Source organism: Haemorhous mexicanus, chromosome 4 (genome assembly GCF_027477595.1).
Source record: "Haemorhous mexicanus isolate bHaeMex1 chromosome 4, bHaeMex1.pri, whole genome shotgun sequence".
Lineage (NCBI taxonomy): Eukaryota > Metazoa > Chordata > Aves > Passeriformes > Fringillidae > Haemorhous > Haemorhous mexicanus.
In genome coordinates, this window is record NC_082344.1 from 67,461,039 (window position 1) to 67,477,426 (window position 16,388).

General features: G+C 53.1%; 2 protein-coding genes across 2 annotated transcripts; both read right to left on the reverse strand.

Moving 5' to 3' along the window:
* Positions 1-249: 249 nt before the first annotated feature.
* Positions 250-2,549, reverse strand: LOC132326956 (homeobox protein HMX2-like). Its single transcript, XM_059845649.1, has 2 exons — positions 2,339-2,549; positions 250-1,682 (listed from the first exon to the last, which is right to left on the reverse strand). The coding sequence occupies exons 1-2, from the start codon at positions 2,547-2,549 to the stop codon at positions 1,099-1,101; spliced, it is 795 nt and encodes a 264-aa protein (XP_059701632.1). The 3' UTR covers positions 250-1,098.
* Positions 2,550-10,941: 8,392 nt separating this feature from the next.
* On the reverse strand, positions 10,942-13,531 carry HMX1 (H6 family homeobox 1). The gene is made up of 2 exons (XM_059845650.1): positions 13,255-13,531; positions 10,942-11,647 (listed from the first exon to the last, which is right to left on the reverse strand). The coding sequence occupies exons 1-2, from the start codon at positions 13,514-13,516 to the stop codon at positions 11,073-11,075; spliced, it is 837 nt and encodes a 278-aa protein (XP_059701633.1). The 5' UTR covers positions 13,517-13,531; the 3' UTR covers positions 10,942-11,072.
* Positions 13,532-16,388: the final 2,857 nt, after the last annotated feature.

Sequence of the window (16,388 nt, forward strand, 5' to 3'; positions counted from 1 at the left end):
ACAAACGGAAGAGTGAGAAAATGAAAGAAAACCCCTTCTTATCTAGCTGAAACAACTATCGTGCTTTTTTCCCCACTGGGAAAAATCGATGAGTTGCCATTCGCCAAGCAAGGGTGAATTTCGTAATGTCACGATTGTGTTTTTATTTTTAAATTGTGCTCATTATTTGTAGAATAAAAACCATCGATGCACTCTAGGTAATATCTTTCATTTGATACTACCTAGTAGTGACTATTGAAAAGGCAGAAGTTTCAACTTTCTGAAAAGGTTTATTTCCAACCTTGGGATATAAAGCGTGTTAACTTAGAAACCAAAGGACGACAAAAAGCGTTTGCAAATTTATATGTAGATAGATATAAAAAAATTTAAAACCCCACTTCTTTACCCTAGGATAGCAGGTAAAACCGTCCCACGAGATTTTGGGGCGGGATTAGCACAAGAGACAGCTTGTCTTGCTCTGTAAAAACATCACACGACCCCCCGTCTGAGAACCAGTTAGCACAAAACATGTGAGAGAGATCTTGGGGTGTTGCTTCCGAAGGGGAAAAAAAGCAGGAAAGTCACAGTTTAAGAACCGGATCTGAGGAAAGGTGTCTACATTTTGATAATGTAAAAGATGGGGAGAAGCTACTCGGAGGGATATTAGAGGAGGAGAGTTTGAGAGATAGAGAAGCACAGAGCGGCCTTCGCCATTACCAATCTGAATGAAACGTGACTCGGTTCACGGTAAAGCGACCGCCACGGCGCTTAGGACAGACACGGGGACACGGTCCCCACGGACTGAGGCAGAGCACCGGCCCTCCTGCAATACCGGAACGGGATAATTTGGAAGGGAGGCAGGCAGAGCACGTCCCCGTTTCTTTGGTGGCTCCGTGTTATCTCCTCCGTCCTGACCACCGAAAAAGCGCTGCAGGAGGGAGAGCGGCTTGGCAGCGCCCTTCCGAGCTTTGGCAGCGTGTCGGACACGCGTGGGGTGAGCCCGGGCGGCCCCTCCGTGGGCCTGGTGGTGGCTGTGGCGAAGAAGGACTCTCCACCTGCACAGCGGGGTCATAAATAAAATCGGGGCAGCCTCCGGCAAGGGAAGGTCGGAGGCCAGGGCTATACATCCCCATCCACCAGGCTGAAGTGTTTGCCCGGCCCGGGGAGGCAGAGGTAGGGGATGGCGCTGCCCGGGCAGAGCAGGGGGAAAGGCAGCGGCAGCAGGCAGCGACTGAGCAGGGGGCTGTCCTTGTAGAGGGCCGGGAAGGAGAGAGCCGAGGCTGCAGTGGGGGGCTGCGGCTCCCCGAGGGGCTCGGCCGGCCCCGGCCCCTGGCCCTCGGGCTCGGATGACATTTGTCTCTTGAGCTTGTTGCGGCGGTTCTGGAACCAGATCTTCACCTGGGTCTCGGTGAGGTGCAGCGCGGCGGCCAGCCCGGCCCTCTCGGAGCTACTCAGATAGCGCTTCACATCGAAGGTGGACTCCAGCTGGAACACCTGGCTCTTGGAGAAGATGGTCCGTGTCTTCTTCCTGCCGCCCGCCGCCGGTGATCTGCCGTTCTCGGCGCCGGAGCCCGCGGGCTCTCGCGGCGGAGGCTGCCGGGGACCGCGTAGCCCCTCCGTGGGGAGCGGGGACCCCGCATCGCCGCCCTCGGGGCGGAGGCCGCGGCTCGTCCCTTCTGCCCGGAGCCGGGGGGGCTCGCTGCCTGCAAGGGCAAAGCACAGCATCAGTCCCGGCCGCAGCCCGCGCCCCCGCCCCGCATGCACGCACGGCCCGGCGGAGCGCAGGGAGAGGCTGGGGGACGGGATGGGGAGGGGGCTGCCGAGGGCTGGCCGCGGTCCCACACCCTCCAGAGGGGAGAAGAAGAGTGAGGCTCTTCCTAAGGATCCAAAGGAATCCCTCTGCCAACTGTATGACAGGAAAGTGAGGGGCTCCTGTGCACGGGACAGACAGCCGCAGGAGGCCGGGAGGGGGGCACAAGACCCTGGAAGCAGGTGGGTGCGTGTGCGGCATCTCCCCGCGTCTGCCCGCGGAGCCTCCCCTCCACCTGCGTGTGCGTGTGCGGCATCTCCCCGCGTCTGCCCGCGGAGCCTCCCCTCCTCCTGCGTGTGCGTGTCTGTCGGTGTCTGCGTGTGCATGTCCGCGTCTGTATCCGTGTGTGTGTCTGTCTGACTGTGGTTTTGCGTGTGTCGGTGTCTGTGTCTGTCTGCGTCTGTGTCGGTGTCGGTGTCTGTGTGTGCGTGTGCGCTGGCCCGGCCCGGCCGGGCCCGGCGGCACTGGGGGTGCCCAGGTACCGCCTGGGTGGGGGCAGGACTGCGACCCGACGTGCGGGTCAGCCTGAGGCGGCAGCTAGCTCCGTACCCGAGTCGCTGGAGCCTTTACTGGGGTCTTGCTCCTCAGGCCCCTCTCCCTCCTCTTCCTCCTCCTCCTCTTCCTCCGGCAGCGCGCAGCGGGCTCTGCCCTGCTCCCTGGCCGGGCGGCGGGGGCCGCGCTGCAGGATGCTGTCGATGCTGAAGGCCGGCGGCGCGGCCGGGGCCGGAGGAGCTCGGCGGTCGCCCCCGAGCTGCACCATGGCGCGGCGAGCCGGGCGGGTCCGGGCCGAGGGTGTCCGAACCGAGCGTGTTCGGGCCGAGGGTGTCCGGGCCGGGCGTGTCCGGGCCGAACCGCGCGGAGCCGAGCCGAGCCGCGGCACTGGCGGCGGCGGCGGGAGAGCGGCAGCGGCAGCCGGGGCGGAGGGAAGGATGGGTCCGCAGGAGGAGGGGTCGGGGTGACGGAGGGAGGGGATGGAGCTAGAGGGAGCCAAAGGACTGAGGACGGGGGGAGCGGTGCAGGGGAGGGAAGACTGCAGATAGGAGAGGGAGAAGGAAAAGGAGCAGGGATTAGAGGGAAGAGGGGAGGAAGGGAGGGGCGGGGAGCACGCCGAGGTGTCCCGAAAGATGGCCTGGGCAGCCGAGCTGGGCAGGGCCGCCTGCCCTCCTGCCTAGGCCCTTCACTGTAAGGGGGCGGAGGGAAGACAGAGCCAGAGCCCACGGCAAAGGCGAAGAGGAGATGGGATGGCAGAAGGGAGATCTCTGGACTGAAGCAGAAAAATGGAGGGAGAAAATTGGAAAGAGGGAAATGACGAGGAGTCCGGCAAAGAAAAGCAGTGATAGAAATCAGAGAGGGAAGGAAGGAGGGAGGGAGAGAAGGAGGGAAGGAGGGAAGGAAGGGAGGAAGGAAGGGAGGAAGGAAGCTGGGAGCTGCAAACCCCTTCCCTGTGATTGTACAGAACCTGACACGACCCCAGGCAGTCTGTGGAGGGCATTTGCTGCAGACTGTCCGTGCTGCTGCTGCTCTACAGTGGTGGAGACTGTGGGAGAGTAGTTCATACAGCCAGAGTCTCTTCCCTGAGGTCCCTTCACCTGCAGACTCTCAGACTGAATACACATGGTTACCCTGGGGGAAAAGGGACCCTTTTTATCTCCCAAGGAGCCTCGTGGAGTCAGGCCACCCCAAAATCCACACATAACTTCCACCCTCACCTCACCCTCCCCTCTACATCCCCAGCTCTCCCCGCGGGTCAGCAGAGCTCTTCTGTGGCTTTCAAATGAGAAAGTGCCGGCCGGCTGCGTGGGTGGGTGAGTTCCCCAAGGTGTGCCTTTGGGAGATGGAGAAGCGTTTACCTGAGCTGTGCAACTTGGAGAAGGATCGATGTGTTTCTGTACTATCTTGAGAACTTTTGCTTCTCACCCCTCCCTGCAGCACTGCAGCGCTTAAAACCCGTTTGCACTGCTCAAGGCCGGACGTACAGCGATTTTAGAGCCGCCATCCGTTGTGCATCCCAGGGAAACCTCTCCCTCTCTGCTTCCTCCTGTAAAGCCAGGAAAATGCTTCCAACGGCTTTTAGTGCGAGTCTCGAGGTTTCCACCACGAAAACTGCTAAGGGAAAGCGAGAAGTCCTTGAAAAAGAGTTGACAATAGAAGTGCTGACAGGCTTTTAGAAGTTGTGATGCTAGAGATTCCATGAGCTAAAATCAGGGGCATCTCAAGGCTTTAGACTGCGTTAATCTTTAACGCACTGGTACTTGAGAGAGCGGGTTTCAGCTCTTTTTCACGAACTTTTTTTTCACTTTATGAATGCACTCAAATTTTAATGCAGCCTTCTGCTGGAGACCTGCACATTTTCCACCAGCAGAAAAAGAAATGTGTCCATCTTCATCAATACCATTATTGGCCAAATACCCGAACTTGTTGCATTTGTCTTGCAGTCTCCTATACGAACTGGGCGTTTTATCAGAGCAAAATATGCATTTGAGAGAGAGAGAGGGAAGGGATTAGGGAATGACCCAGGAAAGAGAGTTACAAAATGCGAAGAAGCAGCTGAAAATATAATTTAAGAAATTGGTCTGAGATGGTAAAACTAGGAGCATGGGAGACTTGGATGCCAGGTCGGGTCGCTCTTTGAACTCCTGTCTCTGCCTCCCTTCGTGCTGTCTGTGGGTGAGGCACGTCCCAGGTGCTCACATCTGTTCTTGCTGCAAACCATTTCCCTTCTAGCACCAAAAAGAAAAAAAAAAAAAAAATCCGTCCTAAAAAAGCGAATGCCTTGACTCAGTGTATTTTCCTAGAAGACATTTTCTTGGAAGAAAAAAGGAAAGTTGAAAAAGACAGAAATAAGAAGGAAAGTGATGAAGGAGACATAAGTTTTACTACCCAATCTTTTTTTCACCTCAGCGCCCTCAACTCTCCGCGCAGTCCAAGCCCAGCCCTGGGGGATGCGGTCCGATAACACCCTGCTGGGAAAGGTCTGTCATCCATTCCCAGCTCCACTTTTCAAGCCCGGGGTTTTGTTTTTTGCATTTTTAGTTTCGTTTGGGTTCTTTTCGCGGTTTGTCTATTTTTCTGATTGTTTGTTGGTTTGTTTGGGGGATGTTTTGGTTTGGGTTGGGTTTGGATTTGGTTTTGTTTGTTTTTCCCCGAAAAACTTCGTGAAGAGGGAGAACGCTACAGAGCTGGATGTCTTCAGCCCCTGGGACAAGTTGGAATCAATTCACTGGACACAAGAGGATGCGCGGGGGGTCCAGGGTCCCCCGGCAGCGAGTTCTACAAGCGACGTCTATATCGGCCTCCTCATGTCCTCTGCTAGGTCCCTCTTACCCTCGGGGGAAACTAAACACCAGCAGGTAGAGCGTATCCTGCACAACCCAAACAACCACCTCCGGAGAGTCCTCCCACGGAGGGAGCGGGGATGGGAAGGCTGCAGAAACCCCCGGGCCCACTGCGGACCGGGAGTCCGACCCTCACCCCCGCACTTGACCCAGAGTTAATGCGGGGAACAGCGTCCGACCGGGCGGAGGGGAGAGAGTCTTTCCCAAAATTCAGGAGTTTTTTTCCAGTGAATGGTGCCCGGGACGCGTGGAGCAGCCGCGGGAAGAGATTCGTGTGGGCAGGAGCAACTTCGGCCGCACCTTCGCATTCTGCAGGGATCAGAGCGAGCAAGGAGGGTCTGGGCTCAGAGAGGCCAGAGAGAGGATCCCTCACCGCCATCCCCACCCAGCACCGCCGTTCCCTCCCGGGCTCCCAAGGGCTGTCGGTCACAAGCAGCAGCTTTTCCTGCAGTAGGTGGAGGTTTCCCGACGCTGGTACTCTTTCAGCCCACGTTTAATTTGCATTTTTGTTTGTGAAGAACCTCGTTGTCTGGGACGTGTGAGGACACGGAGGCCGGTACCGCACAGCGGCAGGGCAGGAAGAGCCAACCTTTTCCTTTTAGTAATACAATCCTGTAGTAGAAGCGAACATCGCATCGCACGGAGTGGAAACCTTTCACCTGGGAAAGCTTTTTACCAGAAATCACTTGTCATACATGTCTATATTTCCATTTTAGCTCAGAGCACAAAAAGTCTCTTGCTCTGAACCTGATGGAAATGAAATCTGATTAGACGGTACAGAAACGCCAAAGAGTCTGGTTTTGCTTGGTTTACAGATCGAGTTTGGTTTATCCCCCGAGGTACTCGAGGGTAAAAGTCCCTCCCTGGATTTCACATCCCCTTGCAAGTAAGACCCTGGCGATTGCGGACACAGCGGCACCTCGCAGCACTCTTTGAACCATCTCCGATGCTCTCCCGGGACACAGCCCGGGCGAGCGCGTCTTGAGCAGAAGCGCTGTCCGAAAAGCTCCTTAAAAGCACTAGGCGGGTTCGGGCACTTCGGCGCTGCTGGTCCCTGAATAAAACACTCTTTAGTGGCTCAGCAGTGGCTGGACATGAATTGCGGGTTGCTCTTGTGGTCTCCCATCACCCCTGGAGCAGGCAGAGGTTCGGGCAGCGGAACATCCCGTGCCTGCGCCGGGCATCCCGGGGAGGAAGCGGGGAAGGGAGGGCAGAAAACGGCATCAGTAAGGGTAAAGTAACTCTCCCAAGAGCTCCCCAGGAAGGCAGCTACAGGCGTCACACAGCCACAGGCTTTTCTGGGGAGCTGGGCACGCTCAGAGGATGCTACGGCCCAGGAGGTGTCGGGCACGGGCAGATCGGGCCATGCTGTGCCCCGGGACGGAGCAACCCTTTTGAAAATTCTGTTTCACTTTGAAGTCAATTCAGAGTCCTCTGCTAAATCGCCTCCCTCCAAAAACCGTTCTTGATACCTGCTGAAAAATCAGGAGGGGGATTCCGAATAAAACCACTAATATCCAACTGTTTAGGAGGCTGGAATTGCTAAAGGGGAAAGGGAAAGGGAAAGGGAAAGGGAAAGGGAAAGGGAAAGGGAAAGGGAAAGGGAAAGGGAAAGGGAAAGGGAAAGGGAAAGGGAAAGGGAAAGGGAAAGGGAAGAAAGGAGGAGAAAGGAGGAGAAAGGAGGAGAAAGGAGGAGAAAGGAGGAGAAAAGAAAAGAGAAGAAAAGAAAAGAGGAGAAAAGAGAAGAGAAGAGAAGAGAAGAGAAGAGAAGAGAAGAGAAGAGAAGAGAAGAGAAGAGAAGAGAAGAGAAGAGAAGAGAAGAGAAGAGAAGAGAAGAGAAAAGAAAAGAAAGAAAAGAAAAGAAAAGAAAAGAAAAGAAAAGAAAAGAAAAGAAAAGAAAAGAAAAGAAAAGAAAAGAAAAGAAAAGAAAAGAAAAGAAAAGAAAAGAAAACTTTAAATTTTAGGTGGACATCTAAATTTTCATTTCTATCTTTTTTGAATATGCCTTCGTGTATCTCACTACATAGAAAGTAAATCGTAAGCAGAGTTGAGAAACTCAGGATAGTTAAAGGAAGCATTAAGACATCCACCATACAGTTACATTAATCTGGAATGGGAAGGGAAATGTAGGAATAGTGCCTGGATCTAATTTAAGGCTGACAGCACTGGACACTGTGGGTCTGCCGGAGTCTGGAGCGAGTCTCCCTCCGATCGATGCTGAGCGCGGGGCACATTGGCAGGGGGCACACAGACTATTCCAAGATAATGCAGTGGAAAAGGAAAAAAAAAAAAAAAATCGATCCAAATATATTGTTGAACAGTGGAGCCAGCACGCACCTATGAGATTTATCACGTATTGATTTGCATGAATATTTTAGACTCGTGCCTACGAGAAAAGTTATGGGCCATCTTAAACCGGTGAGCAATGTACCATTTGCAAAGTAGCCATTTAACAAGGTGCTTTCCAGCATATCGATCATTTTCATTTAAAGTGTAATTAATAATAACGTCTTACTGAGCTACGCTAGGAATTTATTTCAAAAGGGCAGTTCAGACTCTATTTTGATTGTCGTTTGCTTCGCTCAAAAAATAAAAATCTTCTCACTGATTATTTTTATTAGTGTCCAATAAACACAAGTTGTCTTTGTGAGTAATCTGGCAAGGTTCTCCTTTGCCTCGCCTCTGGAGTGCCATCTAGCTAAGCTGTTGTAGCAACATTCATTAAATAAATGTCAACAGACAAGGATTTATGCTGCATAATAATATTACAGCTGTATTATAACTGGATTTATTTTAAAGCTATTCTGAGGTTGCTTTGATCTATAAAGCAGCAACGTATGTCTCTATATGTCATAAAAAGCCTTTGCAAAAGTACTTCGAGCTTTACAGTGCATCAACATTTTTCTTAGGGCTTTCTGTTTGCAGGAACAGCACAAAGCGTGTGACTCTTACCTTTTTATTTGTTTAATAAAAAAATACACACAAGGAAGAAAATTGTGAGGAATTTGCTGTCCTGATTTAAGGGATGGGCTTGGGTGTTCAGGTGTGGGGGTTTTACCTATTTTGAAATAGTCAATGCACATACCTCAGAGACTGCATCTGGTGCGAGGTGTTTCTCTGCATCCAGCAGGAATTTCTTGCCATTAGATACAGGGAAAAGTATCGTTACAAAAGCTACGAGGTAAAGAAACCTGAGGTGTAGATGTTCCTACTTTCAGCACATACTTTTAATAAGCCACTATAAGTCATTTTCTGCATGTACAGAATAAGGCATAAGTAAGCACTTTTCCTTAGATGACTTCACGTCTTGCACCTTTTAATATTTTACCATGATCATAAGTTACAAATACAGTGTATGAAAAAAATCTGTTTATTGATATAATCAGCACATCTTTAAAAAACAAACATACTAATGTCAAAACACATTTTAAAAATCCGATTGATCATTTAGCCCTGCCAGTTCCTTAACTTCAAGGAAAGAATATTTAGCAGAATCAGAAGTATAATAATCTCATATGTTACTCCAAAGAAAAGGCATGTGGAGAGCGGCAGGCATGTTAAATTTCTCATTGGATTACAATCTACTCTGATATGACTGTAGTGAGTCAGGATTTTACTCCAGTAGGTAACACTGGGAGATCCGGGGAGCTGGATATGACGGGAAAAAAGTTTAGCCGCTCTCTTCCAGGGGCAGCCAGGCTTTGAACGGCAACAAAATCAAGTGCTTGCGCCCTGAGGAAGAAACATCGCCCCAAGTCACCTCCTCTGGCACGAAAAGGCTGAAGTCCAGCCCAGCGTCTTCCCCGCGGCCGGGGCACCGATGTCCCCAACTTCGCCTTTTCCCGGTCCTTCTTACACCGCTCGGGGACCAGGCTTTAGAAGTTTTCATCTCAAATTCGGGTGTTTGACGGATATGCCAAGAAAACGGCTGGCGAACATGTCCGGAGATTTCTGGGTGAGATCAGCATCATTTGAAAAAAAAAAAAAAAAAAAAAAGATAAAAAATTAAAAAAAAAATAAAGAGAGAAGAAAAGAAAACTGGGAAAAAAAAAAAAAAAAAAAAACACTTCAAAAGAAAAGAGCTTCCAGAAACGGGGCTTATGTCGAAACCAGTATCCCAGCAATTTAGTACTTTTCGCAGGAACCTATAAATATATATATATGGATACACGTATATGCAATTCTCGAGTGGTTTTGAGGCAACATCCTGACTTCAACTGCGCAGGCTGGTGCTCAGAGCCATATTTCAGGCCAAAGCAGAGGGAAGAAAAAAAAAAAAAAAAAAAAAAAAAGGAAAAGAAAAGAATAAAAAAGAAAGGGAAAAGAAAAAAAGAAAAAAAAAAGGGGGGGGAAGTCCAAAATTGTATCGAGGTTATAATCCACCCCTGACCCTTCTTCTAGGTTATTGTATCAAAGCTGAAGCTCCACCACATCTTTTTGATCGATTTCATAACCAGAAAAAGATTGCTCCAATTATAATGAAAAGCGTAGGAAAGAGTAAGAATTAAATCGCCCTTCCTCACAGGAGACAGGTCCGCATGCACATTCCCCAGCAGATCCAGGACCTGGCCTTGCCTGCAGGGACAGCGAGTGCTCCGAGCTGGTTGGTTCAATTGCAGCTGATTATGCCCTGGAACTTACGATCAAAGCTTGACTTTCCACCAAGGCCGAGTTTCATAAGGTCATTTCCCCCTCAATATTTAAAAAAAGAAATTCAAACTTTTAGAAATAATGATAGTCCAGAAATTCATTTTAGGCGTGGGTAGGAGAGGGGAAACAAAACAGTTATTAAAGAAAAACAATAACTTGGCATGCATAATACTTCATATAATATCACGTTACAGGTTCGCTTGCATAATCAGACATACAGCTCCCCAGTCTGTTCCCATCTGATTATTTTTTTCCTTCCTTTTTAATTGCCAGTGAATTATTAATCGATTACACAAACCGATCCTGTAAGAGACAGACAAGTCGAGGTGCGCTTTCCTCAACTTCTTTAGGAGACTAAAAAAAGTGGCAAATCCACTTGTAAAATACAGTATGCAGAATTACATATATATGTATACATAAAACCTTGTATTTTAGCCGATAATTTGCCAGGGAAATAAAACGAAAACAAAGAAACCAAATCCTCACAGCTCGGATTTCAGCAGGGCGAATTCTTTCCAACACTTTGTCTTCAAGTTGTTTCAAATCAAAACTTCTGCATCGAGAAGGACCGGGGCCACCAACACACGCTTGGGTGTCGGCAGTATGGAAATGAGAGTAACGACGGGTGGGGATATGTACGGATTAAGTGGATAAAACAAAGGGCCCTGGAGAAGCTGCTGGAGGCCGGGATCAGCAGGGTCCCCCGCTCTGCACGGAAAGCTGCTGGGGCAGCGGGAAGGCTTAAAGGCTTCCCCGGTAGGAGCGCTGCCCCGGGCCCCCGAGTTCCCGGGGAGGGTCTCTTGGCCGCGGCGGGGCCCCGAGGCTGGGCCGCCCGTGGGGCGGGGGCGGCGCGGCCGGAGAGCGCCGGCTGTTCCGTACATTCGTGTCACGCTCGGCAGCTCTGCGGGTTGCAGGAGGAAGGGTCGGGGGAGTCTGTTCCCCCCCGGAAAACGCCGGTCTGCGCCAGCCCAGGGCCGGGGCGGCCGTGAGGGTTTTGCCGCTGCCGCAGGGCTGGGTTTTCTTTGGATGCGCGGCGGTGAGAGCCCCGCCGACCTGATCCCTGTGCATGGCTGGGGTCTTTCAAGTCCTTTTGGCTCCCTCCGGGCTGCCGCACGACGCTCCGAGTAAACCCCAAGAGTAAGTTTATTGCACGTTAAAAAAAAAAAAAAAAAAAAAGTCAAAAAGCAGAAAATCAAGAAACGTGTAAATTGAAAATAAAAAGTCCGTGGAGGAAGGGGGGTGGAGCTGGAAGCCGAGGGAGGGGGCGAGGGGGCCGCTGTCCCGGCAGAGGTGGGCGCTCAGACGAGTCCTGTCATCTGCGACCGTAGGAAAGGGAGGGAGGCGGCGGGGAAGGTGCCCAGGGGGTAGCTGACGCCGCTGGAGAAGCCCACCAAGGGGGGCGACATGTGCGGCAGGGTGAAGCCCAAGGCGCTCGCCGGCGAGTTCTCGTGGTACAAAATGGGGACCCGCACTATCCTTTGGGCGGCGTGGGAGAGGTTGGCCGCTTCCAGGTCTGCGGCCAGCTGCCGCTTCCACTTGTTGCGGCGGTTCTGGAACCAGATCTTCACCTGGGTCTCGGTGAGGTGCAGCGAGGCGGCCAGCCCGGCCCGCTCGGAGCTGCTCAGGTAGCGCTTCACGTCGAAGGTGGACTCCAGCTGGAACACCTGGCTGCGGCTGAACACCGTGCGCGTCTTCTTCTTGCGGCCGGCGGCGCGCTGCTCCGGTTCTCCCGGCTCCTCGCCGCGCTCCTCCTCCTCCTCGCGGCCGCCCGGCCCCGGCCTCCCGCCCGCCGGGGCTCTCGCCGCCGCCCGCCCGCCGCCGCCCGCCCGCTCCGCCGGCTCCTCGGGCAGCTCGGGCGAGTCCCGGTCGCTGGCTGCAAAGAGAGGCAGAGGGCTGCTGCAGGGACCGAGGGGCATCGCACAGCCCGCCCGCCCCGCTCACAGGGAGGGGAAACCAGCGCGGCTGGGGGGAGAGCAAGGCCGGGCAGCTAGGGGCCCGGGCAAAGGCTCCTGCCGCTTTTCTGCCTCCTCCGATAAACTCCCAAATATTTCCGAGTGCATACGTACACATGCACGCATGCTTGTATGGAAACATAAGCCCTGTATTTTATGTATATAAATATACTGATCTACGGACATGCTCCTGGTTGTGCATATGCATACACACACATAAACGCACTCCTGTGTATGCACATAACACGCACATGGGCTGTTTTCGAATCATAAAACGCATTCGTGTGTGTAAACACACACGTGGATATGCACAGAAGTACGTTGTAATTTCTATATACGTATGTACACACAAAAATACGCGTGACCTCTTATTTATATGCACACGTCTGTATTTACACACGCATGCACGTATACACACTTAAAAGTACATTTGTGAGTAAGCATATTGTGTCAGAGGGGTAAGCATAATAGTGCGTCCGTGTGTATATAGAGAGGGGCAAAAAGAAATAATTCACATTATTCTGGACTTCAAAAAGCTAATGGAGGGGGGCAACTATTCTAGTATCGGGACATACCTCCATGGAGTCTCCAACAATGTGCATTTCAATTACAATTTTAAAGGGGAAAAACATTCCCTACTCTTTATAAAACAGAGGGAACACAGAATTTAAAAAAAAAAAAGGAAAAAAAGCGCAATTGTTTCTGGTGTACTTTGCTGTCTCTATATGTACTCCTGAGAGAAATTTAAAATATTAATAAGTCCATTAATCTAAAAAGAAACTATTTGGATTTACAAATCACGCCTCTTTTCCTTATTGAGCAATCATGAGATTTCTGAAGGCTTGTATACGGTCACAGAGATGCTCCGAGGCGCAATGCTTTTTCTATCAGAAGATAGAAAATAACCACTAATGGCAGCCCATTCACTCTGTCGTATGCTAATTTCTGCCCCGAACCCCAGCTTCTGCTCCAACACCCTCTCCATTGGGATGTCTGCAGCGAGAGGCCGCGCTGCGGGCGGAGGGCAGCGGGGCTGGCTCTGCAGGAAGGGGCGGCCGGGGCAGCCGGGACTGATCCCTGCTGCTCCGCCGGCTTCTCAAAGTCTCCACTGCGCTGCTGGGGGACGATGCTAGTTTTCCGGTTTGATGGCGACTCAAAAAAAAAAAAAAAAAAAAGTAAAAAAAAAAAAAAAAACAGACATGCCTCTTAAAAAAATTTTAAAAAGAGATGGGGGAGGGAAAGGGAAAGAACAAAAAAAATCCCCAAGCAAGCCAAGAATCCCTGTTTACACTTTGGGCTGCGGGGCGGAGGCTCCAGGTGCCTGACACATAGGGAGCATTTCCGGAGATTTGCCCCGAGCGGACGAAAACGGGGAAGCAGGGCGGGGGCTGCGGGGGCGCTCCGTGCATCCCTCTCCGGCCTGCTCCGGGACCCGGACCCCCCCACCCCGGGGGGAGCAGGAACACCCCCAGCCCCATCCCCAGCCCCGGCCGGGCCCGACGGTGAAGGGTGGGGAAAGGCGACTTACTGTCGGGGCTGGCGCAGCCCAGGAAGGCGGCGTGCGCCCGGCGGTACCAGCCCACGGCGGCGTCGCGGAGCGGGCAGCCCGGGGCTCCGATGCGCAGCGGGGAGTGCGGCCCGCAGCGCGGCCCCCCGCGCCCGCCGCCCGCCGCCGCCGCCCGCCGCGCCCCGCCGCCCGCCGTGCCCTCGGTGCCCAGCAGGTCCTCGATGAAGAAGGACGAGACGCGGGCGGAGGTGGAGCCGGCGTTTTCCGTGGCTTCGTCCGGCATCGTCGGAGAGAACTGCGGGAAGGGGTCCCGGCTCCGCCGGCGGCTGGCTCCTCGGCTCCCCGCTGCCCCGCGGCCGCCTCTCGCCTCTGCCTAGCCCCGTGGATGCTCTCCTGGTATAAAAGCGTTTTTTTCCGGAGTAATCATTTCAGATCGCGGTTTGCCATCATTTCCTGCAAGCTAGGAGGGGAGGGGGGAGGGGGAGGAGGGGAAGGGAACGGGGAAGGAAAAAAAAAAAAAGGCAGCCCGACAACCCATCGGAGGCGCCAGATTCTGCGCGAAAACGCTAATAACGAAATAAAAATGTCATGCGAGTTAAACGGCGGGCAGGAGCTGGGGATCCTGCGGTGGGCGGAGCGCCGCGCCGAATGGGATCTGCGCGGGGAAAGCGGCGGGCGCCGGGCGCTGCCGGGCGTGTGCGTGTGTCCGTGTGTGTGTCTGTGTGTCCGTCTGTGTGTCCCTGTGTGTGCGCGCCGCCCCGGGGCCGCCGTTCACGAGCTCCTTATTTAGGTCAATTAGGGAGCAAATCCCGGTGCGGGGGGGCGGCGGCGGCGGCCTCGGCACACGGGCCGCAGCCGGGGGGGCTTGGCGGCTCCACATCCCGGGCCTTCCATTGGCTGCAGCGGGCTCAGCGGGCAGCCCCGGCAGCCAATCGGCTCCGCGGACATCGCGCTTATATTAATATCATTAATATCATTAATAATAATAACCCTCCGCCCACCCCCCGCCGAGCGCTTTCATGTGGCGGCGGCGGCGATGGACGGAGGAGATGCGCCCTCCGCCGCCCGGAGAGCCGGCTCCGGCCCCGCGGGCCCGGCCGCCGCCGCCGCGGGCTGTCGGCGGAGCGGTGAGGTTTTCCTCAGCCCGGAGCCCCCTGGATGAGGCGTTTGAGTCGGTTTTGGGAGAGTGGCGGAGGGGCGACTGCTCCCGTGAGCAGGCAGTGAGTGTCCTGCCGGTGGAGGGGACGGTGCGTGCTAGGGAGGGGAGAGGACCCTCCTCTAAGGGGTCTCCCGAGGTCCGTTTTGTTTACCTTATATATGTATATATACCTACACAGACCTATTTTACGGATGTCCATACGGTGTCTGTGTAGTTTATTTAGAAAGACACCCAGCCCCGCTCATGGGAGAAGAGGCCGTCCGGGACTTCCTGGCTGGGAGGCAGAGGCGATGCGCTGCCCCCTCCAGGACTCGGCGCGGGGTTCCTGGCGTTACCCCTCTTCAGCCCGACTTTTTTATCATTATCTTACTGTAATACCATTTCGTGGGAAGCTCTAAAGTCGTCCTCCCCCCGCCCCTTTTTCCCAGCTTCTGGAGACAGCCTTGGGACATGGACCCCGGCGACCCCACCAAAGTCCCCCTGGCTGCGGGGCGCCGCAGCAGGAGGGTTACCCTCTGCCTTTTCCCTTGGGACCGGGCGAGCCAGATTAGTGGAGAGGCAGCTCGGTCCAGAGCGCACGTCGGAGACCCGTGGAGGTTTGGGTGAGTACAGAGATGCCCCTGCGATGCGCATCTGCTGGTCAAGCCTCTCCTCCTCCGCCGGAGGATCCCTCCTTGTTCCCCTTTGCGGTACTCCTGAACGAGTTCCCCTTCCCCAGGCCCCGCCTCTCCCTCCCGCTGCGGAACGGGGGCACCGGTCGCTGCCCAGCGGGAGTGTCCGGCGGGGCAGGGGCGCAGCCGGGAGCCGAGCGGGCCTCCCCGCCACGGAGCGGTCTCGCTCCCTTTCCCGGAGAGACAGTGGGCACCTTTGAGATTAGGGCTTATTTTTGAAAATACACGTAAAAAAAAAAAAAAAAAAACAAACCAAAATTAAGATAAGGGAATAATTCCCTTTCCAACGGCTCCAGAAAGATGCAAACAGTCCGAGCTCTAAAATGGACTCTGGAAAAGTGGGAATGCTCTCTTACTTGGGCAGAGACCGAGGGCAGTCTAGTGAATTGTAAGCCGGGCGACAGAGCATTTGTCACTTGTTGCACAGAAGTGACGTTAATAAATATTATGACTTTGATGCTTTGCACATTTTGCTTGTTCCTGCATAGGAAATACAGGTTTGGCCCATCGTTCCTATGCATTCATAAACCGTGAACTCTATTTGACTGCCAGACTCAGAAAATGAGTTCTTTCCGGAATAAAGAAAAAAATGTGGCCCGTGATTGCTTCTGCACATTACATATGCAATCTGCATATCTATAAAAGGTATGCTTGTGTCCCATACCCATATTTTATGAAGTGTCTCTACAGTGTGATCATGCAACTTATGTAATATTTTCTGCTTTCTACTTATAAATAGTTTAATAAAATCACCACGATCAAATTTGCTCTTGCTTTCCCCACCCCTCATCCATATTTCTTTAGTATAATGTATAACTCTTTGGTGTGCAATAATGCTGAACTGTGCTTGTGAAAATCGTGTATACTGAGATGTATTCCTGAAACACCAAATCAGGATGAGTATAATTCTATACCTGCAAATGCAACACTTGTACATGCATGTCCGTGTTTATTTGGGATTTTTTTAAGCTTGTAATTATGTTTACACACTTTTTAAATTGCTATAGTGACATCACTAACATTTCAGGCTTCCTATCCTTACTGCTTAATATGATGATGAGAATAAAAAGGGCGTGTGTCTCCTGCAGCCATTCATCAGGGTAGGAAGCAAAAGAAGCATGCAACGACGGCGTTTTCTTAATTTAACGCTAGAAAGGCATCCTCGGCCGCTGCCCTTACGTCTTTCGGAGTCACCTACCCGGAGGCAGCGGTGGCGGAGGGGTCCCCTTGTGCCGAGGGCTTTGCCATCACCCCGGGCTGTCCCCGCTCCGGGCAGGGGCCGTGCCGCAGCTCCCGGGCCGTCCCCGCCGGGGTTCAGCGTGGCC

Excerpts from the sequence above, each read along its gene's own strand:
- LOC132326956 (XM_059845649.1), bottom strand. The coding sequence starts at position 2,549 with ATGGTGCAGCTCGGGGGCGACCGCCGAGCTCCTCCGGCCCCGGCCGCG. Across the intron at positions 1,683-2,338 it reads TAAAGGCTCCAGCGACTCGG|GCAGCGAGCCCCCCCGGCTC; the intron begins GTACGGAGCTAG and ends TTGCCCTTGCAG.
- HMX1 (XM_059845650.1), bottom strand. The coding sequence starts at position 13,516 with ATGCCGGACGAAGCCACGGAAAACGCCGGCTCCACCTCCGCCCGCGTC. Across the intron at positions 11,648-13,254 it reads GGGCTGCGCCAGCCCCGACA|CCAGCGACCGGGACTCGCCC; the intron begins GTAAGTCGCCTT and ends CTCTCTTTGCAG.